This window comes from Erpetoichthys calabaricus, chromosome 7 (genome assembly GCF_900747795.2).
Source record: "Erpetoichthys calabaricus chromosome 7, fErpCal1.3, whole genome shotgun sequence".
NCBI classification, from domain to species: domain Eukaryota; kingdom Metazoa; phylum Chordata; class Cladistia; order Polypteriformes; family Polypteridae; genus Erpetoichthys; species Erpetoichthys calabaricus.
The window spans coordinates 79,983,971-80,010,852 of record NC_041400.2 but is presented as its reverse complement, the minus strand read 5'-3'; the positions used below and the strand labels follow the sequence as shown (position 1 = coordinate 80,010,852).

The following is a 26,882-nucleotide window of genomic DNA, read 5'->3' as shown; positions in this document are numbered from 1 at the left end:
GTTGAATTATTTAGATCTTTAATTTTATTGTGGAAAAAGTGGAGGAATTTTTCACAGACTTCAGTAGAGGAGGTAATTGGGCTAGATGCAGGTTGAAGTAATTTATTAACTACAGAGAACAAAACCCTTGGGTTTTCATGGCCACTTTCTATTATTGTGCCATAATGTGTGTTCTTGGCTGCAGTTAGTGCATCCCTGTAAGCCTTTGATGGTCAGAGAAAGCCTGGAAGTGAACAGTGAGGCCAGTCTTATGTGACATTCTCTCAAGGCGTCGGCCAATTGCTTTCATAGATCGTAGCTCTGGATTATACCATGGAGCTGAACGCTTAAGTTATATGGGTTGGAGACAGTGGCACTGACCAGAAAGTAGGAGACAGAGCTGGAAATAGCAGAGTTAAAGATGCTAAGATTTGCACTGGGTGTGATGAGGATGGATAGGATTAGAAATGAAGCTCAGCTCAATTTGGTTGGTTGGGAGACAAAGTCAGAGAGGCAACATTGCGCTGGTTTGGACCAAGGTTATTATAGTTTTGCCTTTTTATATTAGTTTTTATTTCTATATGTTTTCTGATCTTACTTGGAGATTCAGTTTAGTTTTAGTTTTCCCTCATTGTGTATTTTTAGTTTTAACTTAGTTTTTATTTTACAAAGACATTTCTATTTTATTTTTTTATATATTAGTTTCAGTTTTAGTAATTATAGTATGGTTATAGAGCTACTATGGAGTTTAGTTTTTGTGTGACAATGAGACAGAACTGTACACTTAACAGGTTTGGATATAATATGAGTTTAATGTTAGTGGAAGCTTACTACACTACACAACACAGTTTACTATTTGGTTTTGTTTTTGTCTGATAGAAACAAGCATAATCAAAACTAGGTACTGAATATGAACAATTTTGCAAAATGTTAAAATTTAAAAAATATTTCTATGTCATTTGTGATTAACAAATCTGTGCTGAGTGTTGGCACTTTTTTCTTTTCCTTTAATTGCCCAGATTGCGCTAATTTGTAATGAAAACTAGGTGAATTTTAAGGTGTGAGGGTTTTTAACTCTAAATGTCTACAGCACACAACATATTCTGCTCCAATGACAATGTGATTGTAATGAATACATTCAATATTGCATTCAATAATCTCAAACACTGGGCTTTGTTATTTTCTATCAGCCATATTCATCTCTGATTCCATCTCAGGCACAAACAATTTATAGACAGAATTTTGTACCTGCAGGCTTGAAAAGATATAAAAAAATAAGAAAAGAGATTCAACTGTGTTCTGACAGGTGTGACCACGAAAATCATGGGGGCTAAGGAAGAACAGGACTGATAGGCTTGAATCAGTGTGCAGACTCCATCTAGCTGTATCGAGGGAAACAAAGAAAAACAAGCATGTAGTGTGAAGGTTAGGGGCAGTGAGACTCGAATAGACCATGTACAGTATAAGAACAGTAAACCCTTAATGAGCAGAGCAAGAGCAGGTAATACAAGTATGGACAGGCACAAAATGACAGAGACAGCATCTGAGATTAAGAACAATATATGCATTATCTAAACCTGTTTATCCAGAGCAGGATCACAGGAAACCTGGAGCCTACCCAAGCAGGTTTGGATGCAAGGGCAGGAAAAATCTCTTGTATGTATGAAATGGTTGATGTTAAGAACAAGAAGAATATGATATTTCAACTATCTGTTTTGAGAGAGAGAAACATTAAAAAAATAGGGGACAGATATTTTAAAATATAATTCTCCTACTGGATTATTTCTACAATATTAGGTATTTTGAGCTGTGAATATGAAATAAAAAACATAAATTAATAAATATAGAATAAATACAAAAACAAATTAGTATGTTTAGCTTCTCATCACTTAGCAGACTCTCTTCGCCTACCTACCTGTAGTTCAGTGGAGACATTGCCAACTCAGGAATTTTACAAGGTTTGTATAGCTTTGTTGTTAAACGACGTTTTTAAAACAAAAGTGATTGGTCAGTAATAATATGTTGATCTTATATGATGACCTAGCCAGTCTCTTGATCAGTGCCTTTTTATTTTCAAAAATCGGGAATGGTTTCCCCTAGACTTTCTCATGTACAGTACTCAGATATGGGGATGGATATTTGAGGAGTAAACTGCAAGACAATGATTACATTATGTACATTAAAGAACCATCAACAACAAATCAAATCAAATTATTGATACATTGAACAATTATTATAAAAGTAAAGTTGAATAAATCGGACTCTGCAGCTGCATGACTAAAAAAATCGAGTATGTGTTCAGGGTAAAATACCACTTCTAGTTAATGGATTTGGCCCAAACGTTAATACAGATCTATAATTCTGGTATAACAACCACATGCCAAATTTCATCCATCTATCTAGTTGCGATTTTGAGATATCTGTTTACACACACACACACACCCACACGCACGCACACCCCCCCACACACAGACATCATTCCAAAAAATTGTATTTTCAGACTCGGGGAGGTCTAAAACGTCAAGATTCATCAAAATGTCGAGGTCAAATTCTTTTCATGATTACTATGCTTTCTCTATACTTCGTATACGTCACGTGCGAAGAGGTAGGTGAATTATTGTCAACAAAAACCGCCACCTGAGAAGTAAACTGAAATGTTACTCACTCGTGATTTTTCTACACATACGGTAAAGGTTTTGTTGATCAGCACATTCCAATTTCATGCGTTTGAATTACATCTTGATATACAACAAGTGCAAAGAAAGGCGGCATATAAATCACTTTCTATTTCACACGCTTTACACGCGTATTCTACTTGCTCTATCACCACAAATGCTGTGTGGACAGCAGCCCTCCATCACCAGCCACCATTCACTGGATGAATATGGCTCAAGGTGGATGACTTTCAGTTTTAGAGTTAAAAGTTATAAGGGTTAAAAACTAACAGCAAGAATATTCATTCAAAAACGAAAACTAAAATTATTTTAGTAAATTATTATTTTATTTCAGTTAGTTCTTCCAGCTACTTCAATAGTTTCGTTTAGTTTTAGTTTTCAGTTTTGTTAATTATTTTATTTCAGTTTACGAAAATGTTTTTTTTAAATAATAGTTTCAAGGAGGTTAAGGATAGAGCTACCAGGTAAGAGGAAAAGAGGAAGGCTTAAGAGAAGGTTTATGGATGTGGTGAGCGAAGACATGCAGGAGATGGGTGTAACAGAGCAAGATGCAGAGGACAGAAAGATATGGAAAATGATGATCTGCTGTGACAACCTCTAATGGGAGCAGCCGAAAGAAGAAGAAGATAAAATGTAAATCTGGCTTCAGACATCTTGTAGTCGTACTAAATGCAACTCGAATGTAAAACATATAGAAGAATAGTGTAGCCGACCTTGCATGACTGTCAAACTTGTGCCAATCCATTTATTCCTAATATTTAATATACCAATTCAAGTACATAGTTACAGAGATCCCATAGTAGCATCATCAGGTTAGATTAGAGAATAGTTCCGGACAGGATTCACTTCATATACTGTATCCCCAGAAACAATGCCTTCTGCATTTATGTTATGTATATTTTCATGCTATCTGGGTTAAGGTGAGTATACTCTAAATCACAGCAACTGGCAACACATTTTTGTTTTCTGTGCTTGGATCAGATCAGAAAAAGAATAATTAAATACCAGTTATAAACTATGAAATATATAAAATAATAATTATAATAAAATCATACACCCTTCGCCCTATTATTTAATATGGAGGAGTGGATTGATAAAATTCTCACTTCTATACGCAAAATAATATACTAACACGGGTAACAGCTATTGATTGTTAGTAGCAGATTTTAAAAATAATATAGGATTTTAACAATCAAGTGAGCAGCAGTATAATTGCTCATTTGTGTTGCTCATTTGTGCTTTCATTTTTCATTACTTCTAGAAACCGATTACAATAAAAAGAAGTGTTTCACAGAGAAATGTGAAGGTGTAATGAAAACACGCACTTCCTGTCTTGCAGTCGCCAAGCACGCTCAGTGTTTTGTTGCCTGGGTGACGCGTTTGTATACGTAACAGTGGGAAACGCATTTACACGAATATACTTCATACTGAAGTGGACGCTTGTCATCTGCATCGTTTCATGTTGACGGTTGTGAAGCCTTAAACAACCAATCTGTAACTGAGGAGTGGAAACCTAAGAAAAATTCAACAACCTAAACGTCGAATCTGTGTTGGGATTAGTTCTTCCGATCAGGTACCTCTGTTTCTGAGTGTGTTGCAAGTTTTGTAAGCAAAGACAGCAAACGTTCAGTTTATGTCCGAGCCTATGCCCATTGTGTGTTTATGTTTATTTATTGTTAGCAGTTTTTAAATGCTTTGCTTCAGGCGTTCATTGATAACGAGTCGTGTTGTGGATGCTGCAGTTCAGGAATAGTTCTTAATCTCAGGCCCGACTCTGCGTGACGGATATTGCACTTTTTTATCTGTGACTCGCCGGTGTAACTTTCATTTGTGAAAAAAGACTTTAGCCTTCTTTTTTATATGTAGCGGAGTGGCTGGCAGGAACCACAACTCGTGATTATGGGAGGGTATATGCATATAGTTTGGCATTGAAACTGTTGTCTTAGCAACAGAACGGTTAATTGATTTTTCTTTTTCTTTACATAGGCCGGAATTTGGTAGTTTGTACCATATGCAGAATGCCACAGAAAGCGACTAGCCAAAAAAGCAAGCAGGTAAGCGCAGGATTTTCCAGTTTAACGTGCTGACATATTTCTAAAGAAATATCGCACCCATCAAAGTTGAGAAGTAACTCTATACATCTTGATGAATTGTAGCTTCATTTGTGGTTGTCTTCAGTTTTTTTTTGCAAATGCATTTTTAACACAGTTCTAGAATTTCACTCTATACTCTGTGAAAATGACAATACTACTATTATCTTACAAGTCAATGTAAATAAGGTTCAATTCAACATTAAAATGTTGGCAGTTCTATCAGATCAGTAAGTTTATTTTTTGCTCTGTGCTACATATTTCTAATAATTAATTCTCCCTCCAAGTTATGCTTTAGGGTATCAAAGTAATTTCTTTTTAGCTTTTATTTTTACGAGCTCCAAATTTACAAGACCAAGAAACAAAGCAGAAACATGTCAACAAGTAAGTTGGTGCCCGTGCCAGTCTAAGATTGCAGAGTACAGAGGGGAGGGATGATCAAAGGGGGAAATAATAACATATCAAAGTATCAAATGTGTAAATGCAAAGCTTTAGGAACATTACAAAAATGAAATCAAATGCAGTTTTTAGGGACATTACAGAAAGGAAATCGGATGAGAACAATATTAGTAACAATAAAGGTCAAGAGATTATGCATCATTTGAGCTAGATTATAACCAAGGAGTGCTCTGTATCTCTCTTTTCCCAATTTTCTTGAACATACAAGTTTTCTGATCAAAAGATACAAATACAGACTCGTTATTAGTAGTCTTGCATTCCAATATGTTGCTCATCATGGACATTCCACAACCAGCCCAGAGACTTCATTTATGGTCCAAGATCAGGCCCTTCTTTCTAATCATGACCTCCCGGTATGATGTAGGCTCTCAGTACATGATAGTCTCTCAGTCATTTAGATGGTACCCAGATGGTATCCAATGCCACACCCAATGTCTCTAAAAAGCAGAATACATTGAATAGTTGTTTTGTTCATCCATTCAAGTTTTCCTCTCTGAAACTGGAAGTTTTATTCACTTGACCTTCTCCTTGACACTAAAGAACTGCTAACTGCATAATCACTGGCAGTCTCTGGCTTATTCCCTTATCTGACCAAGGGAGAGAGACATTCTTAATCAAGAAGTTTGTCTTTAAAGTCAATGCAGATGTAAACCAAATATTTCTCATCATCCTCCGAATGCATATCTTTCCAGTGTTATGCATTTAGTTTTTGGAACTTGTAGACCTCAATTTTTTTTTGTTACTACGCCTCTATTTTGAATTCAATTTTCAGTGATGGGCTATGCCATTTTGTGAGTCCATTGTTGCTAACATGGTGTTAACAGTCCTCCAAGTTTCTGAATGAAAAACAAAGCAATTTTTGCAGGTGTAGCTGGTTTCTTTGACAGAATTTTAGGCATTGACTCTTGCAGTCATATTTGATTTTGACTCTGGTTAGTAATTTAGGCTATGTTGATTTTAGTTATGATCTCCTTTTTCGGTTTTGAACTTGGCCTATTTCTGATGATTACTCACTTATCTCTAGGTCTTTACTGAAACTAGTTTCTATCCACCCTTTTTTATTGTAGTATCATAATTAGTCTTTTTAAATGTCCTGAATGAGTTCAGGTTGCTATCCTGCTAGGAAAATTATGTTCCATGACAATTTTCTTTCCTTGATTATTTTATTTGAAGGAAATAACATTCCATTCAATCAAGTCTAACTTATGCAATTCCAATTCCATGTCAGTTTTCTATCATCAACGTCTAGTATGCTGTTGCTTCATTCTTAGCTGACATTGCAATCACCTCTTTCCTAGATTGCAGCACCAAACAAATATTCATTGTAGACTTGGTAAAAGCTCATGACTGTATACTCTGATATCTTGAGAAAGGTAGCACAAAAGTATAACATACCATTCAGTCCGTGGATTTACTGAGAGTTGTATTCATGACCTTGACATTAAGTCAGATCTGTTCAAGTGCATGAAATAATCTCTCTTCTACTTAAATGCCCAACATTCACAGTCATGCACAATAATATCATGTTTTTTTCATAGAATTAGAAAAAAAATGTTTGAACTAACAGCAGTCTTGCCAAAGTTTGCTGTGAAATGCATGCAGAAAATGCAATCACAATTCTAATAGCTCCATTAAAACTCAAAGCATTCTGCTTCTCAAAACTTCAGCTTAATGACAGTCCAACTATGAAGAATATCACTCCTCAGACAACACACTCTCATTAGACAGGAAAAACACACATGGCAACAATATTTAACTCGCATTTGACAGTGTGAGTACTAACTGATCACGAGTCACAACTCCTGTATTAAAAGTCACATCAGCTACAACACAAAATAAATTTGATTCAAAATCTAGCACTCTTCAAACCACCTATCAGGCTGCTGTCCTTCTTCCCTGGTTATCATATCTGTAGTACCTGTTGGATGAAAGATACTCTTTAGCCTTCTTTAAAGTTCTCCATACTTTGGTATCAAATTGAATATTTTAGGGTTATGACCTGAGGCTGGGTAGCTGACTGCCATTAGACAGTTTGAATTTAATACTACGTAGATTTTTTTTTTTTTTGCCATTGTCATTTGAAGTTAAAACATTTTATGTAAAAAAGAAATATGTTGATGATACTGTTGAAGGAACAAATGTTATTACTGCAATCATACTACCCTTATTAACACCAATGATGTTAATATACTAAAATAGATACATGTATTTAATAACTAATATATAAGGTAGGGAGGTCAAAGAAGGAACACGAATAATCTAGAAACATGGTACTAAAGGAAAAAAGCAAACAAACATGTAGCCTCTCTAAGCGTACATGTGAAAAAAGTTCACCCACTTTAAGGTCTATAATTTTTACATATTAGATCTTAAATAATAGGACTAAGTAATCCTATCCTCATCAAGTTCTAAAAATAGATAAAACCTAAAATTAGATGACAAACCACACATAACAGGTTTTACTTTTTGACATTCCTTTCTGTATACAGTGCTGTGAGGTGCCAGCATCCTGTGACCCAAAACCCTGATTAGAATGTTAGAAAATGAATGAGTGTATGGTACTTTCTACCAAACATAAACCAAAATGCAGAAGCAATATGTGGAAGAGTACATGCATCTTATGACTGTAGAACAACCACCCATAGTAGCTGTAACCTGAAGTAATTCTGTATAAATTTATCAGACTCTTACATTGTATTGGATAAATTTTGTTTGTCATTTATCCTCAAAGTGCTGCTTCAGTTGATTGATGGGTGAGGGCATTTGTTTATATACATCCATCTTCTTGTAGTAAAAAAATGAGATGGCATATATCCATAATATCTATCTATGTTTGTTGTTGACTAATAAAGGTCTTAATTTAACAGCTGTCTTCCAGATTAAATGTGACCTCTGGCACTAATGAATGCAAGTTAGGATAGCTCCCTCAGACCACCAAGGAATTCAGCATGCTGGAGGCTTCAGTCAATGTTCACGATAATTATATTAAAACTCTGGGGACTAACCTCCAAATCAGATGAGATTAGATTAGATAAACTGTGTTAATTCCATTGGAAAATTCCAATGCAAACTGCAGCAGAAACCGAAAAACAAGGATACAGACTTACAAGACATATAATACAGCCAATCAATCAGTTGATAGATAAGAACTTTTATTTATTTATTTAACAAGTACATCAGGTGGAAGCATTAAACTGCCTGATAGCAGTGGGCAGAAAACACCCCCAGTGGCACTTCTTAGCACACCGTGGTGTAGTGAGTCTCTGCCTAAAAATGCTCCAAGAGAGCACCTACTGGAGGTGATGGGTTGTGGATATTTTTCTTGATGGCATCCAATTTTGCTGTCATTCTCTTTTCCACAACAGCTTCCTATTTGTCCAGGGTTTACCATGTGATAAAGCAGGCTTTCCTGATAAGTTTGTTCAGGCATTGTGCTTCTTTTGAGCTCAGGTTGCTTCCCCAGGAGAATGCACGTAGAACACCACACTGGCTACAATGGACTGGTAGAACATTTCCAGCAGCTTTCTGCACACATCAAAAGACCAGAGTACAATCTGCTCTGGCCCTTCTTGTAACCGTGCCACTGTGTTGACAAACCAGTCCAGTTTGATGTTCATGTGAATCCCCAAGTACTTGTAGCTTTGTGCCACTTCCATGTCCTGCCCCTGAATGGTGACCGGTTTCAGAGGCTTCTTGGCACACCAGAAGTCCACCACCACCTCTTTTGTCTTGCTGATGGTGAGTTGCAGGTTGTTGTCTCTGCACCACAAGACAGAGTCCTCCACAACAATCCTGCATTCTGACTTGTCGCCATTACTAATGTAGCCTATGATGGATGAGTCATCTGAACATTTCTGTAGATAGTAAGAGCTGCTGTTGTGCTGGAAGTCTATTGTACAGAGGATAAACAGGAAGAGAGACAGAACAGTTTCCTGAGGTGCTCTAGTATTACACACCACCCCATTTTTGACACACAGTCCCTCAGTCTCAAAAACTGCTGTCTGTTGGTCAGGTAGTCCAGGAGATCCAGGAGATTGTGGGAGCATCAAGATTCAAATTCTGAGTTTCTTCCCAGTTGATGAGGCAGAATGGTGTTAAAAGCACTGGAAAAGTCAGCAAACATTATCCTGACTGTGGTAATGGCTTTGTCCAAGTGGGAGTTGGCTCTGTGGAACATTTAGATAAGAACATCCTCCATGCCTACAGTGGTGTGAAAAACTATTTGCCCCCTTCCTGATTTCTTATTCTTTTGCATGTTTGTCACACAAAATGTTTCTGATCATCAAACACATTTAACCATTAGTCAAATATAACACAAGTAAACACAAAATGCAGTTTTTAAATGATGGTTTTTATTATTTAGAGAGAAAAAAAATCCAAACTTACATGGCCCTGTGTGAAAAAGTAATTGCCCCCTTGTTAAAAAATAACCTAACTGTGGTGTATCACACCTGAGTTCAATTTCCGTAGCCACCTCCAGGCCTGATTACTGCCACACCTGTTTCAATCAAGAAATCACTTAAATAGGAGCTGCCTGACACAGAGAAGTAGACCAAAAGCACCTCAAAAGCTAGACATCATGCCAAGATCCAAAGAAATTCAGGAACAAATGAGAACAGAAGTAATTGAGATCTATCAGTCTGGTAAAGGTTATAAAGCCATTTCTAAAGCTTTGGGACTCCAGCGAACCACAGTGAGAGCCATTATCCACAAATGGCAAAAACATGAAACAGTGGTGAACCTTCCCAGGAGTGGCCGGCCGACCAAAATTACCCCAAGAGCGCAGAGACGACTCATCCGAGAGGTCACAAAAGACCCCAGGACAACATCTAAAGAACTGCAGGCCTCACTTGCCTCAATTAAGGTCAGTGTTCACGACTCCACCATAAGAAAGAGACTGGGCAAAAACGGCCTGCATGGCAGATTTCCAAGACGCAAACCACTGTTAAGCAAAAAGAACATTAGGGCTCGTCTCAATTTTGCTAAGAAACATCTCAATGATTGCCAAGACTTTTGGGAAAATACCTTGTGGACTGATGAGACAAAAGTTGAACTTTTTGGAAGGCAAATATCCCGTTACATCTAGCGTAAAAGGAACACAGCATTTCAGAAAAAGAACATCATACCAACAGTAAAATATGGTGGTGGTAGTGTGATGGTCTGGGGTTGTTTTGCTGCTTCAGGACCTGGAAGGCTTGCTGTGATAGATGGAACCATGAATTCTACTGTCTACCAAAAAATCCTGAAGGAGAATGTTCGGCCATCTGTTCGTCAACTCAAGCTGAAGCGATCTTGGGTGCTGCAACAGGACAATGACCCAAAACACACCAGCAAATCCACCTCTGAATGGCTGAAGAAAAACAAACTGAAGACTTTGGAGTGGCCTAGTCAAAGTCCTGACCTGAATCCAATTGAGATGCTATGGCATGACCTTAAAAAGGCGGTTCATGCTAGAAAACCCTCAAATAAAGCTGAATTACAACAATTTTGCAAAGATGAGTGGGCCAAAATTCCTCCAGAGCGCTGTCAAAGACTCATTGCAAGTTATCGCAAACGCTTGATTGCAGTTATTGCTGCTAAGGGTGGCCCAACCAGTTATTAGGTTCAGGGGGCAATTACTTTTTCACACAGGGCCATGTAGGTTTGGATTTTTTTTTCTCCCTAAATAATAAAAACCACCATTTACAAACTGCATTTTGTGTTTACTTGTGTTATATTTGACTAATGGTTAAATGTGTTTGATGATCAGAAACATTTTGTGTGACAAACATGCAAAAGAATAAGAAATCAGGAAGGGGGCAAATAGTTTTTCACACCACTGTATATGTGCCTGATAGGCAAACTGCAGAGGATCCAGATGTTCTGAAACCATGGGGCGTAGCTGTTTTAGTACCACTAGAATGCCCATTCTTTGTCAATGGGACCTCACATGATGTTTTCCACAGCTGGGGATCCTTCTGCAAATTAAAGTAAAGGGAGAACAGGTGCTGAAGGACCCACAGAGCTGGCTGGAACATGTGTACAGCACACTGAGGCTGATTCCATCTAGCCCTGAAGCCTTTTAACACAGAGTTTTCCCAGCTCTCTCCTCCCTTGTTCAGCAGAGACGCTCATTCTAGAGAGTGAAGGGAGACTGGAGACCACAGATGTGATGTCCTTGCAGGGGAAGCTTGTGCAGGATGCAGATGACAGTTGGGATTGTAGAACCTCCTTGGCTTGTACACACAGGCTAGCAGTGTTAGGGAGGATTGTACTGATAAGAAAGAGTCAAGGTTCAGTTCATTAGCTCTGTTCTTGTTCCCTTCCTCTGCATGTTTTACAGTCTGCTTGTAGCCAATGATAGTCTTCATCCCTCTCCACACTTCCTTGCTGTTTTGTTGTAACTTGTTCTCAAGTTTGTCTCTGTAGTGGGCTTTCCCCTTACACAGCTGCTTCTTCAGTTCTGACTGCACATGCTTGATTGCATTCTTATCTCCAGAGCTGATGGCTGTTTTCTTCATATTCAGCAGGGCTTTCAAGTCTTTTGTGATCCATGGCTTGTTGTTGGAAAACAGTACACTGTCTGTGTGGGGACTGTATTATCCACAAAAACTGTGATGCAGTTCTTCATTGTCCTGCCTGTGTGATACACAAAGCATATCCCAGCGTTCTCAAAGGCATCCTTCAGATTCTCCTCAGCCTTTTTTGTCCATTCCTGCGCAGTCGTGGTGGTGGTTGGCAACTTCTGGATTTATATGCATTTTTGAGCTGTTCGAAATTATGGTATGACTGCCCTAAAGGAGGCAAAGTAGAAGAGTTATGTGCACCTTTAACTTTGGCATATAGCAAGTCCAGGGTTCTGTTTTCTCTTGTTGTATAGTCCACAAACTGGTAAAAATTAGTGAGGAAGGAAAATGAAACATGGTTTAAGTCCCCAGAAATTGTGATAACTGTGTTTCTGGGGTTGCACCATTTTTCATTCACAGAAACAGCAATTCCATCTTATTTTTTCTTGCCGTTTTTGTTCCCGTTTCTATCCAGCCATACACTTTTAAATTCATCTAATCCACTGGTGTCAAACTCCAGGCCTGGAGGGCCGCAGTGGCTGCAGGTTTTCATTCTAACCCTTTTCCTAATCAGTGACCAATTTTCACTGCTAATTCACTTTTTTTCCCCTTTATTGTAACAGCCATGTTAGAAGGATTCAGTCCTCTGAATTGATTTGTTTCCTCATTAAATGACATTCCCATTGGCTCCTGATCAGTGTTGAGAGCTCATCCATTTTATCTACCAGCACTCTTACGCTGCCCATGGTAACTGAAGGCAGGTATGGTCTGTGCCTTCTTCTCTTGTTGCGGAATCAGGCTCCTGCTTTCTTTCACCGGCGTCTATGCACTATTTTTGCTGGCTGCCTCATGATTAAATCTGATCTAGTAGACAAAGGATGCAGGTCCAGCATTTGATGTTGTGTATGAGGGTGACTCCTTCCTCACATATTTGGATATTAATGTTATCCATAAAAAAAAAGTAGTAAACAGTATCAGACAACAATGAGAACAAACATGGAGCTGCTGTTGAATGCCGAAAGTTAAATTTTCATCTGATTTACAGGACTTAAAATAGAATAAGCAATGTCCATTTGGTTAGACAATGGGAGAATGCTGAAAATGGAAGACCCATCTAATTTCTTAAATTATGGCTGATAATATTACCCTCATCTTCTGAACTTTTTATTATTATTGCACACTACCTTAAATTGTATGCTGACAGTAACTCTACACATCCTAGGCAGCTAACAGTGAAGTATGTAGGTCAGCAGACAATATTACAGGAACCATTGGAATTCTCTAATATAATTTTAGAAGGGCAATGTGTATATATATTTTTTCATTGACTACATTCCTGAAAGTACAATATCAAGGAAATTGAGACCATCTATATAAAAAAGGCTCTTGCATTGGCCTCCAGTAATTCATGTTATATATGTATGTCTCAATCTTTTGCATGCATCCTGAAGTATAGTCTTTGACAATTCCAAGTAGGCTGTTGAGGCCATTAATAACTCTATACAAACATGTACCTTTTGTTTAAAGAGGCTAGTCATGGTGCGGGTTGCTCCAGATTTCTTTTCTATTCTGTAGTTAAGTTGACATGGCTGTACATGCATGAGGACCATGGTGTATGTGAACATGAATGCCAAATTACTAGTTTTACCTGACACCTACACACAGCTATTCATAAGTCAATTTTTCAGATCAATCCAGTTTTATTCAGGATTGCTACTGTCTCAGGCAATATCCACTATCTTCTTAAAAGTAATTTTTACTTTTCCTTCTACTTTGAGTCCCCTCTGGCTGATCTGGTACTTTCAAGGGTAGGTTCTAAAATGGTTGGGCTTTGGAATTGAATCTGTTATCATGGTTATAATCCATTAGCAGTTACTTTCACTAACTCAATTGTTTCCTATTTTTTTACATTTCCAAAGGCATACAACAAGGTTGTCTCTTTGACCCCTCTTTTTCCATTTGTCTCTTGAACCTGTGCAAAGTTCAAACCTCATAACCATATTACCATTAACAGCTTTCTCTAAATAAGCCACAACAACAACAACAGCATTTTTATTTCAATAGCACATTTTCCTACAAGGAATATAGCTCAAAGTACATTACACAATGTAAAAAAAGTTACAAGAGAAAAAAACAAAGTTAGAAATAGTTTTATACAAGTAAGCCAGCGATTCGCTAGCGAATCGGAAATCCTAGAATGCCAATCAGTTTCTGTTCCGTCCGATATGTGGATGGATGACATATCATGGAGGGCGGGTGCGTCTGGGGAAATGTCATTTAATCCAATAAGCATATCTGTACTAAAGCGGTTTCGTTTTGTGAAGACGTGAGTCTGTTGCCTTCGCTGACACCGATTGCTTGAACAGGTTGTGTTGTTTGGGGGCCACCTACTGACTCTGGGAAGTCGCTGCGTCTGACTGTGGGGCGAGCGCCACAGCGCAATATGCGCCTCGGTGGGAAGCCGCTACGTGAAGACATATCATGGAGGGTATATGCGGTGGTGTGGGCGGTCGCGTCCGGGCGGCTGTACAACCTGGCGTGCACGTTTTACCTCAGGTGTACTTCACAGGTCATAGTCTCGTTTCTGTGTTTTCTTTGGTTTGAGCCGTGACTCCTTTCGCAAGCGCGTTGTAGGCGCGCGTGGCAGGCGCCACAGCGTTTTGGGATGCCGCTGCATTTGACTCTGGACTCTGGTGCGGGCGCCTAACTGAATGACCGTTATGTGATCTACATTACTGGCGCAGTGGATTAGAGCAAGTGTAGTTTACAGGTGGCGGGCTTGTGGCAGTGCGCGTGACATCTGGTTTACAACCTTCTCGTTTCTGTGTTTTCTGTGCAGTGCAGCAGTGTGCGTGGGCCTCGATGTGCCCAGCGCCCTGCGTCCATATCCAGTTTACAACCTTCGGTTAGTAAGATGGATAACTAAATAAATGATATATAAAAATAATTTATAACATATAAAACAGATATCCATATTACTAACCGAGAATGGTAAACCGGAAGGCACGGACCAAGGTACACGGCGATGGACGCAGGAGACATGCGCAGGTGCCTACACCGCGCGTCTCATAAACTGCAAGCGAAGTCTGATCCACCGCGAACGAAGGAGTCACGTCTCAAAAACGAAAGAGCTCAACTAACGAAGGAGTCACGGTTCCAAAACGAAATAGCTCAACTAACGCCACACAGAAAAGAGGATTCTGCACTGCACCCCAGAGTCGAACGGAAGACACTATGGAGTCCGCAAAGGTCCACAAAGATAGTACGAAAGGCGCAGGCGCCTACAACGCGCTTCTGAACTAAACGTCCACACTACACAGCATGGTCCGGGTAATAAGAATAAACGAACTCTCCGTATTAAACGTTCGGCATCCTCACACGTCCAAACCATATAGCATATGTGAATCACATTAGAGTGATGCATTATTAACAGTACAACCACAGAAAATGCTCCGTATTAACAGTAAGTGCAATTATCCATATTACTAACGGTAGACAACGGATAACTAATGGAGTCACGGTCACGGCTCCAAAATGATCCACCTCAACTAACAGAGCTACAAAAACGAGCCCGCATGGATAAAATCATTAAACGTGGGCGCCTACAACGCGCGTCTGAAACCTTCGAAGCAAAACTGTCTCAGCTCCAAAACCAAACAGCTCGACTAATGGAGCTACAAGAACGAGCCCGCATGGACAAATACAATGAACATAGACACCTACAACGTGCATCTGAAACTGCGGAAGCAAAGCAGGCACGAGTTCAAAACGAAACACCACAACTGATGGAGATACACAAACAAGCCCACCTAGATAAAATCAATGAACGCAGGCTCCTACAACGCGCGTCTGAAATGCCGCAAGCAAAGCAGGCACGGCTCCAAAAAGAAAGAGCTCGACTAACGGGGCTACAAACACGAGCCCGCCTGTATAAAAACAATGAACGCAGGCGCCTACAACGCGCTTCTCAAACAACTCAACCAAAGGAGTCACGGCTCCAAAACGAAACATCTCAACTGATAGACATACAGAAACGAGCCCGCCTGAATACAATTAATGAACGCAGGCGCCTACAACGCGACTCTCAAACAGTAGAGGCAATACATAAACGGCAAAGAAAGGAACGACAAACAGCCGCTAAACAATTCCGCCAATTAGCTGACAACGCATTCTGTAATAAGTCCACTATTAATGAACATTCATTAGGATTAATGAATATCATTTGCTGTCATTGTCATTCACTTAACTTCCCTGAAGAAACAACTGGCACTACAACTAATGAGTTTACACATTGTTGTCAAAAGGGTCAGGTTAAACTGCCTCCTTTAGATGACTTTCCTGAATATCTACGGAAGCTTCTAACTAACAATGTACCCGAAAGTAAAAACTTTATGGGCTGCATTGGATCCTACAATAGTTCATTTCCTTTTGCATCTACCGGGGTGAATATCAGGCCACCAGCTGGCAATGGCAGACCCTTCCTGAAAACAAGCAATACACAGAGATGATAATGAGAAACGTCACTGAAGTCATAAACAGTCACCCATTAGCTAAGTCTACAAAAGTACTTACAGGATCACATTCTAACAATACTGTTTTGATTCCTACAGTTGACCTTCCAAGTTCTTACCTGGAATTACCTTTTACATTTAAACGACGGCAATTTACCATTAAACCTGCATTTGCCATGATGATCAACAAATCCCAAGGACAAACCATGGACAGAGTTGGCATATACCTCTCTGAGTCTGTACTTGGACATGGACAGCTTTATTTAGCCTTCTCAAGAGTTCGGCGTTCATCTGACATTAAAGTTAAAGTTGTAGATACTCCATACCAAGGAAAACTCATTCAAGGACAACACACCATCTTTACTACAAATGTTGTGTATAAAGAAATATCCAATAAATCTTTCTAATGTGCCATGCTATGGGTTCTTTACTTCCTTTGTTCGTCATCTACACCTTTACACTCCAATGTATCTCATACATACATCAATGTATTTTGGGTTACCCAACACCAGGGGTTGGCGAGCGAAGCGAGCAGGGGGCAAAGCCCCCTAGTATATCTATATGCTGATAATAAATATACTGTCTATATGCTGATGACATCTTACTTTACCTGGGTAATGTCACCTAGATTTTCATTATCAGTTTATTTAATTATTATCAAGCTGTTTTGGGCTATTGGATTAATTTGTCCAAATCTACCCTCATTTCTTTAAATCACCTCTGTCAGGAGTTTGGTTTACCACCTTCTTTCACAGTAATAAACGCATTTAAGTATTCAGATAGAGATGCACAATATCTCAATTCCCAGCTATTACTATGTTTTCTAAAATCTTAAGGAAACCCCTTCTTCCTGCTTCCATCTCCCTCTTTCTTTCCACCCTCAATTAGTGGTTATCAATATGTTTACATTTCTCCAGATCCAAGCTCACACTCCCTCTTCAACCAAATTTTGGTAAGAAAGTCAGATCCCTACTTCCTTGCTTGAAAACTGACCCAATATGAAACATTATACTGAACCTTGATGTGGACTGTATGAGCAAATGTGTGTCATCATCCAATTTAGAGTACTATCACTGGACTTTATTCCTTCTCCACTATGGACCTGGAACCACTGGGACCCTCTAGCCCAAAATTCTCCAATCATAGTTTTCCACAGAATCTAATCTTGCTTCCCTAGGTTTACAATCTACTTACCTTCTGAAACTGAAAAACCAGAAAACCCCCCTTCAAACATGGGTCATCTTATCCCCTGTGCCTTAAAAGCAGGGATGCGGCAATTGATTGACCACAGATCTAAATCGTCTGATTTTCACAAAAAAAACATGATTGGTAAATTTGGTGATGACAAAAACTGATCTTTTTTTAGCCCCTGCTTTTCTAAACTTTATGGTAATTTAGTTAAAGTGCTCCTCTATGCAAGTGTTACAGTAGTTGAGCCAGCACGCAACAAACTTACTGCAGTGCAAATAAAGAGCAATGAGTGGAGGCTTGTTTTGCTAGAGATGATTGGAATATTAGGCTTTATGTTAAGAAAGTAGAGTAACAAACTGAGAAAAAGAAATCAGAAGGAGTCATCATGTGCAATTAGATGGCAAGAAAAGCTAATTTAATGAATTCAGACCTTTTATTTTAGATAGATAGCTATAACTTTATTTTGCCCTATACTTAAAACAAATACCATTTTTATTTGGATGGTGGTCTTTTTTTTTTTTAGTGCAGTACATTATGTTTTCAATTGGAAAAAGAAAAATGTTAGCTTAATAGCAAAATATGTCTTTTACTTATAAACCTGTCTTGATAAACATATCTTAAGAGCATTTGATACATTTGCAGCTTTTTAAAAGATTTGTATAGTGTTTATTATTTGTTGCTATGTGTCATACAGCATAAGTTTTGGCAAGAAACAAGTACTTCATAATGAAAATTTTAATCAATATTTATAATTACACCTCAAAATTTATAAATGTCTATCTGATACATTGAAGAAAAAAATGCATACCTGTACTGTATAAATATAGTAAATGCATATTTTAATATCTGCGGTGGGTTGGCACCCTGCCCAGGATTGGTTCCCTGCCTTGTGCCCTGTGTTGGCTGGGATTGGCTCCAGCAGACCCCCGTGACCCTGTGTTCGGATTCAGCGGGTTGGAAAATGGATGGATGGATATTTTAATATTAAAAAAAGCTGTGGTGCAATTAATGATTAAAAATGATTAAAACCTTTAAGTGCATGCATATTTATATTTAAGCAGTGTTTAATTGACAATATCAATTAATTGATTGCGTGAGACTGTGTGTATATATTTTTTTGTTGTTGCTGGTAGAGAAATGGTGAAAACTACCTTTTTTAAAAATTAAGCTTTGTTCTAGATAGGTACATTACAGAAAAAAAATTAAACAATTTGACAGCTTGTAGTTATGAAAAGCATTTTAGTTTTTTATGCCATATGTATTTAGGATACGTAGTTTTGTACATATGTTTATTAGTTAAAGTATGTAATTTAAGGAAATTTTATTTTAGTATTTTTATGGTCACTGAACAATAACCCTACAGAATTTCATTTTGTTAATAAAAATGAACAGATAACACCCATGGTTTATAGTTTTAATTATAAAAATACAATTTAATATCTATATTACTAAACCACAGTTTAATTTATGCACGGACGCACCGAAACGCATGCGCACTGCGCTCAAACGCAGCGGCTTCCCACAGTCAGTAGGTAGCGCCCACTTCAGACACACCAGAAGCAAACACGTCACGGCTCCACAATGAAAGAACTCAACTAACGGAAATACAAAACGAGCCCGTATGGATAGACACAATGAACGAACGCGCCCACACAAAGAATCCACTGTAGTACAAATGCGCCACGGCGCCCCAGAGTCAAACGCAGCGGCTTCCCAGAGTCAGTAGGTGGCGCCCACTTCATGACCTGTGAACTAAACATGAGGTAAAGCGTGCACGCCAGGTTCTACAGCTGCCCGGACGCGACCACCCACACCTAAACTTGCTGTGCTCCACTCTGCCAGCAGTCGGTGTCAGCAAAGGCAACGGAATCACGTCTCAACAAAACGAAACCGCCTCAGTACAGATATGCTTATTTAATTAAATGACATTTCCCCAGACCACCCACCCTCCATGATATGTCATCCATCCAAATATCGGATGGAACAGAAACTGATTGCCATTCTTGGATTTACGATTCTCTAGAGAATCGCGGGCTTACTTGTAGAACATAATGCTTAGTTATGCAGAAAGGATAAAGGAAAAAAAAATCAGCATCTGAATCAGATGATCAATTAACATGAAACCAGTGATCTGTATTGGCCTTAAAATACCTGACTGGAGCATCCCTAGTTAAAAGCACAGCATCAAATGAAAAGCTTATAGACTTCTCTCAGAGCTGGCATTCCTACACTCCAGTCTTCCAGAATGGGTCCTTTAGAAGTTGTGGATGCTCTGTTTCTCAACCTAGTAACTTTAGATTATCTACACAGGTGTGTGCTGGCAGGCTGTTTGATCATATGTGAGTAAATAACAAAAAAATACCAATGCTAGACAATTATACTGGCATTGTGAGGTGATTGGTTGGTGTTTGTAAAGGTACTGTTGCCTTAGCTGTGTTTGTCCAAAATTTCCAAGTTTTTGCAGCTGTAGCTTGCTTCATAGAACAATTCAAGCAATAGTGTGACACGTGTTCAAATATTTCTACAATCCAAATATCTTCATTTATAATTTTTTTGTAAAATTCAAAACAAGCAGTTAACCCATAAATAGAGAAAAAATTGATGTTTCAAAGAAAGGTTCTTGTTTAAAGAGACTTCAGTTTAAGGCTTACTTAACAGTATCTTGATTAATTTCTCTCGCTACATTTGGTCATACAGTCATATTTTCATATATTCTTTAAAGGCTGTAGTAGATGAGGAGACAGAAAACTGAATGCCAATGTTTTATTTGTAAGCTAACCTACAGACTATTTTCTAACTATCTTAATTAATACTCTGTTTTTACAGGAATAGTTAAAGTTCTGTTTTATGTTAACTTATACGGGGTAAAAGATATACCATAATCTAAGTAACAGAAACTGATATTCTGTTGAAATTAGCAGACAATATTGTGACTTTTACATTAACTCTCTAATATTGGCTCTTAACAGTTGTCAATGTTTTTCATTTAAATGAACATTATAAATATATATTTTAAAAACAGTGCAAATTTTACTATTCCCAACAACGTAAATACGTCTTTAACAATATCTGTAAATTGCTTGTATTTAAGAATTTAACAACTACCTTTTTAAAGCAGTGTTGGCAAATTACCTTTTTCAAGTTTTCTAGCTATCCTTTATGAATTGCTTTGAAATTGACATGAATCCAGACTGCAAAAGTCATTCCTTACCAAAGTTCACCAATAGGGCAGCATTTCCTGTTTTAAGGCAATTGTGTGTGACTTGTGACTAAGAGCTCAAACTATCCAGTCATTGCTCAAAAGAAAGTTATACAATGAAACTAATATTTCTGAACTTTGGAAAGCTTGAGAAGTATGGGCACACCTTCACTGGTCCTGGATGATCTGTTCAGGTAGCGTCCGGGAGGTATATTAGAACATTACAATATTAGAACAATTTAGACGATTACAGGCCATTCAGCCCAACAAAGCTTGCCAGTCCTATCCATTTTATTCTTCTAAAAAACATCAAGTATAGTTTTGAAAGTTTCTACTTGGTAGCTTATTCCACGTTTCAATGGTTCTCTGTGTAAAGAAAAACTTCCTAATGTTTGTACGAAATTTACCCCTAACAAGTTTCCAACTGTCTCCTGTGTTCTCGTCGAACTCATTTTTAAAGCAACAGTCTTCATCCATGTTACTAATTCCCTTCATAATTTTAAGCACTTAAATAATGTCTCCTCTTAATCTTCTTTTGTGTAAACTGAAAGGGCTCATATCTTTTAATCTTTCCTCATAATTCATCCTCTGTGGGCCTGGTATCAGCCTAGTCACTCTTCTCTGGACTTTTGTCCAGTTAAGCTATGTCCTTTTTCTAACATGGAGATGAAAACTGTACACGGTACTCCAGTTGAGGCTTCACCAGAGCATTATAAAGACTGAGCATAGCCTCCTTGGACTTGTACTCCACACATTGTGCTATATAACCTAACATTCTGAATGCTTTCTTAATGGCTTCTGAACACTCATTAAGTGTACTTTGAAGTTTCAGACCCTCCATTGTGTATTGAAACCTACAGATACATTTCCTATGTGTAATACAGTGATCCCTCCTCGATTGCGGGGGTTGCCATATTGTTGATATATGGTTGACATATGGTTATTTTTATATTGTCATGCTTGGGTCACAGATTTACACAGAAACACAGGAGGATGTAGAGAGACAGGAACTTTATTCAAACACTGCAAACAAACTTTGGTTCTTTTTCAAAAGTTTAAACGTGCTCCATGACAAGACAGAGATGATAGTTCCATCTCACAATTAACAGAATGCAAACATATCTTCCTCTTCAAAGTACTGTGCGTCAGGAGCAGAGAATGTCAGAGAGAGAGAGAGAGAGAAAAGCAGACAATCAGAAATCAATAGGTGCTTTTTAGGCTTTTAAGTATGCAAAGCACTGTGCGGGAAGCATGTCGCTTAACAAAGCAGCTGCAAGGAAGGGAGCAATGTGAAGGTAGTCTTTCAGCATTTTTTAGACGAGCGTCCGTATCCTCTAGGGGTGCGAACAGCCCCCCTGCTCACACCCCCTCCGTCAGGAGCAGAGAATGTCAGAGCAAGAGAGAGAGAGAGAAAAGCTAACAATCAAAAATCAATAAGTGCTGTTTGAGCTTTTAAGTATGTGAAGCACCCTGCGGGAAGCATATCACACAACAAAGTAACCACAAGTAAACCCAGCAAGGAAGAAAGCAATCTTCCAGCAAGGAAGGAAGGTAGTCTTTCAACGTTTTTTGAGGAGCAGCTGTATCCTCTAGTGCAGGGGTCTGCAACCTTCACTATCAAAAGAGCCATTTTGCTCCCTCTTCCTCCAAAGAAAAATAGTCTGGAGCCGCAAAACATAACACAGCTTATAAACTTTTAAAAGTTTTAATCTTTTTTTAGATTTTACATGTTACAACCACGGAATACAACAAACAGAAGTGCAGTGTGCATGTGTAGGCCTACTTTGAAATAAATTTAACTGAACTCTGCAGGCCTATTTGAGTCCTTCCTATACCTGTATAAAATTAAAATAAAAATTAGCCCACTTTAATATAAATAAAACATTTAGCTGTAGCTTAGCAGCTTTAAAAAAGTAAACATAAAATTCCATTTCAGTGTGCTCTCATCCTCTTCAGGTTTCCCTCTCAGCCAGCAATCAACAAGCACCTGAACATACAAAAAAACCTACATCAGCTCCGGGTCTAAAATAAATGTGTTTTTTTTTTTTTTTTAAATATTAGCCTATTAAATGCTATTGTTCTCACCTGTTTAATGTGACTTCTGTTTCTGAAGTTCGCTGCAGATCATCTCTAGCACTTTGAGCTACTTTTTTGTATGAAAATGTGCTATATAAATAAATGTTGTTGTTGTTCTATGTCGGGGCTATACGATGTGACTTTGACCTTCACACAGGACTGCAGGCTCATGTGTGAGGTGGGAGAGATATTTGGACTTTATGAAGTTCATTCTTGAGAAAACTTGCTCACATAAGTATGTTGAGCCAAAGATGGACAGGACTCCAAATGCATATTTTTTCATGTTCATATATGTTTCGGGAATGGCACTCCATGTATTGAAAACAAGTTTGTCGGGTTTGGCGGAGGTTTTCAATATCAGTCCATTTGTGCTCTTTAGCGAGAGTAGCCTTCTGACGGGCGACTTCTTCAAGATCCGCTGTCAGGCATTTGAACTTGGACACCCATAAATCTTTATCCGCTATGCGGCCAGTTCAATTTCTAGATCGGGCTTACTTACTCCTGTGAATGCGGATGTGTTCAGCAGGGATGGGTCGATGTCCAGGGAAGGAGAGAGTGTTTTTTTTCTTTCTGAACTCACTGAATCTTTCTCTAAATGCAGCTTGCATTGCAATAATTGTACGGTGGAAATAATCACAATTTATGTGAATGTTCACTGCTTTGAACTCTCTCAGGGAGGGGAAGTGAGAGAGTGTACCTTTCTGTACATCTCTGGCAAACACTGTCATCATGCGCTCAAACACCAAAACATTTAAAGTCAGAGAATAGATGCTCTGATATTTTTATGAACGATTCTTTCATGTATTCTCCGTCTGTGAACGGCTTACCCCTCCTTACGATCTCTTGAGCTGCCACAAAACTAGCAGCTGTAGTTGATTGTGGAGAAGTGATCCACTTTTTGAAAGTATGTTTGCTCTGTTCAGCTTTCCGTTGCAGTTCCGAAATTGCTCTCTTTCGCTCATCTTCACTTGGGTATTTTTCAGTGAATGCTGAGTGCTTGTTTCGAAAATGTCTTTCAACGTTACATTTTTTGTTGTTCGATAATTTATCGCCACATATTAAGCACACCGGTAAGCCAGCGTCGTTGGCGGTGAAGGCAAATGCTTCTGTCCACGCAGAATTAAACTCTCTGTTCTCTTCTGGGATTTTTCATTTTTGGGATTTATTCATGGTTAGTGCAGGGGTCGCACACTCCAGAAGCCACCTGCAGGTAAAGGCGAGGGCTATAGACGTAGATGTGACACATATTTTAGTTGACAAATTATAAATAAAAATAAAAATTAGATGTTAAAGTGTATAACAGTAGTAGTAGTAAATAAACATTATATATATTACATATATTATATACAAATTAAATTAAGAAATTGCCGTTATTCATTTTCATGTTTTTTTTTTTTTTTTTGTCAAGGCCAAAAGGAGCCATTACAAGGAGGCTGAAGAGCCGCATGCGGCTCCAGAGCCGCGGGTTGCCGACCCCTGCTCTAGTGGTGCGAACAGCCCCCGTACTCACAATATATTTGAGGAGTTTTATTTAATACGTAATATCTGCTCTGATTGGGTAGCTTCTCAGCCATCTGCTAATAGCGTTCCTTGTATGAAATCAGCTGGGCAAACCAACTGAGGAAGCATGTACCAGAAATTAAAAGACCCATTGTCCACTGAAACCCATGAACCAGCGAAAAATCTGTGATATATATTTAAATATGCTTACATATAAAATCCGCGATAGAGTGAAGCCGCGAAAGTCGAAGCGCGATATAGCGAGGGATTACTGTACTTTACATTTGCTTAAAATAAATTTCATTTGCAACAAATCTGTCCAAGCCTGTATGCTATCCCTTTGTAATGATTCAACATATTATAGATTATCTGCCAATGCACCTAGCTTGGTTTCATCTGAAAAATTAACCATCTTGTTACTTGTGTTCCTTTCCAAATCATTATATATATATAATATATGTGTGTGTGTGTGTATATATATTAAAAATAACAGCAGCCATAGCACTGACCCCTGTGGAAGCAACTCTTAACATCAGCTAAATCTGATAAGGTTCCTTTCACCATAACCCTCTGCTTCCTGTGTTTGAGCCAATTTTGCACCAATCTACAAACAACACTGTGAACTCCCACTACTTTTAGTTTGAATATGGGTTACTTAGTGTTATAGTGCTTGTTGCAAATATTTTCTTTATATTCTGCTTGCTTTTAACACTAGAATTACCAAAGCCTATGAAAAAAACTTGTAAACTCAGCCCACCTAAAATCCTTTCACACCTCTACGTGAGTGTCTTTTGTCTTGTAAATGTGCCGATCAAGACAAGCAGCAAGCAGCCTACTATTCCATCCCCCCACTGCCGCAGAACGGGCACAAAGTTCTCCCAACTTGAGCCTTGATTATCTGGGATTCAGGTACCTAGAGTTATATAGGGAAATAATAGATTGTTATTTGGAACATATGCATTTCATGTGTGTTCCGTTTTTACAACAATCTATGTAAACATATTGTTAAAACAGAAATATTTTTCATGTTTTAGTAAATATGACAAAATGTAGACATAAATTGTATAATGTGTGAAATCTGAAGTCCAAATATCAAATTAACACTTTCACAAAAGGTACAAGGCTAATACAACAGCTTCCGTGGCGCAGCAGTAAGAACTGCTGATTTGTAATCAAGAGTCCGCCGGTTCAATCCTGACTGCCTCGTAAATTTGCCTTTTTGAGTAGTGAGCTGCTCTTATTGTTAATGTTATACAATAAAAACATACATTTGATTTGCGTCTGTAACAGCTGCTGTTAATTTATAGCACTTGTTAAACTGTCACTTGAATTTTTTTTATTCAGTTTTATTGAGTGTTCCTGCTTATGCTGAATTAGTATGCACCTTATGGTCCATGATATCAAAGCCGCACTGACAAAAAACAGAGACATAGGTATATATGATATGTGGAATAATTCATTTTATGACCTGTATAATACATTTTGGAAACGAACGATCTGATGCTGTTCGTTTTCAAACAATATTGCACTAGTGCAACGATGTTTTCTGATTGACACTACAGTGATCCCTCGCTATATCGCGCTTCGCCTTTCGCGGCTTCACTCTATCGCGGATTTTATATGTAAGCATATTTAAATATATATCGCGGATTTTTTGCTGGTTCGCGGATTTCTGAGGACAATGGGTCTTTTAATTTCTGGTACATGCTTCCCAGTTGGTTTGCCCAGTTGATTTCATACAAGGGACGCTATTGGCAGATGGGCTGAGAAGCTACCCAACTTACTTTCTCTTTCTCTTGTGCTGACTTTCTCTGATCCTGACGTAGGGGGTGTGAGCAGGCGGGCTGTTCGCACACCTAGATGATACGGACGCTCGTCTAAAAATGCTGAAAGATTATCTTCACGTTGCTACCTTCTGTGTGCAGCTGCTTAGTGAAGTGACATGCTGCACGGTGCTTCGAATACTTAAAAGCTCAAAGGGCACGTATTGATTTTTGACTTTGTTTTTCTCTGGCTCTCTATCTCTCTCTCTCTCCCCTGCTCCTGACGGAGGGGGGTGTGAGCTGCCGCCTTCAACAGCTTTGTACCGGCGGTGCTTCACATACTTAAAAACAAACAGCCCTATTGATTTGTTTGCTTTCCTCTCTGTTTCCTTTGAAGAGGAAGATATGTTTGCATCCTTTTAATTGTGAGACAGAACTGTCATCTCTGTCTTGTCATGGAGCACAGTTTAAACTTTTGAAAAAGAGACAAATGTTTGTTTGGCAGTGTTTGAATAACGTTCCTGTCTCTCTACAACCTCCTGTGTTTCTGCGCAAATCTGTGACCCAAGTACGACAATATAAAAATAACCATATAAACATATGGTTTCTACTTCGCAGATTTTCTTATTTCGTGGGTGGCTCTGGAACGCAACCCCCGCGATGGAGGAGGGATTACTGTATTCAGGTCATAAAATGATTTCTTCAAAATGTCTCATATGTTTCTCTGTTTCTTTTTTTTACTTGGTGCTGCGTTGACATCATGCACCAGAATCTGTGAGCTTATTCAGTGCGAGCAGGAGCACGCAGGTTCTTGTTGTGCTACAACAAGCTTGGTCTGGCGGCGATCAATGCACATTTACTGTACAAGGCATGCATGGGTCCACTGAGAAAAGA

General features: G+C 38.6%; 2 protein-coding genes across 3 annotated transcripts in view; both read left to right on the top strand.

The window, feature by feature from the left end:
- Window positions 1–26,882, top strand: part of LOC127528850 (uncharacterized) — a 257,989-nt gene that overhangs the window by 152,252 nt on the left and 78,855 nt on the right. The window lies entirely within an intron of this gene.
- dnai1.2 (dynein, axonemal, intermediate chain 1, paralog 2) overlaps window positions 4,042–26,882 on the top strand; it is a 365,397-nt gene continuing 342,556 nt past the window's right edge. The window contains 2 exon segments of the mRNA XM_028804629.2: window positions 4,042–4,227; window positions 4,641–4,708. Coding sequence (XP_028660462.2) covers window positions 4,673–4,708 — 36 coding nt within the window. The 5' untranslated portion in view covers window positions 4,042–4,227; window positions 4,641–4,672.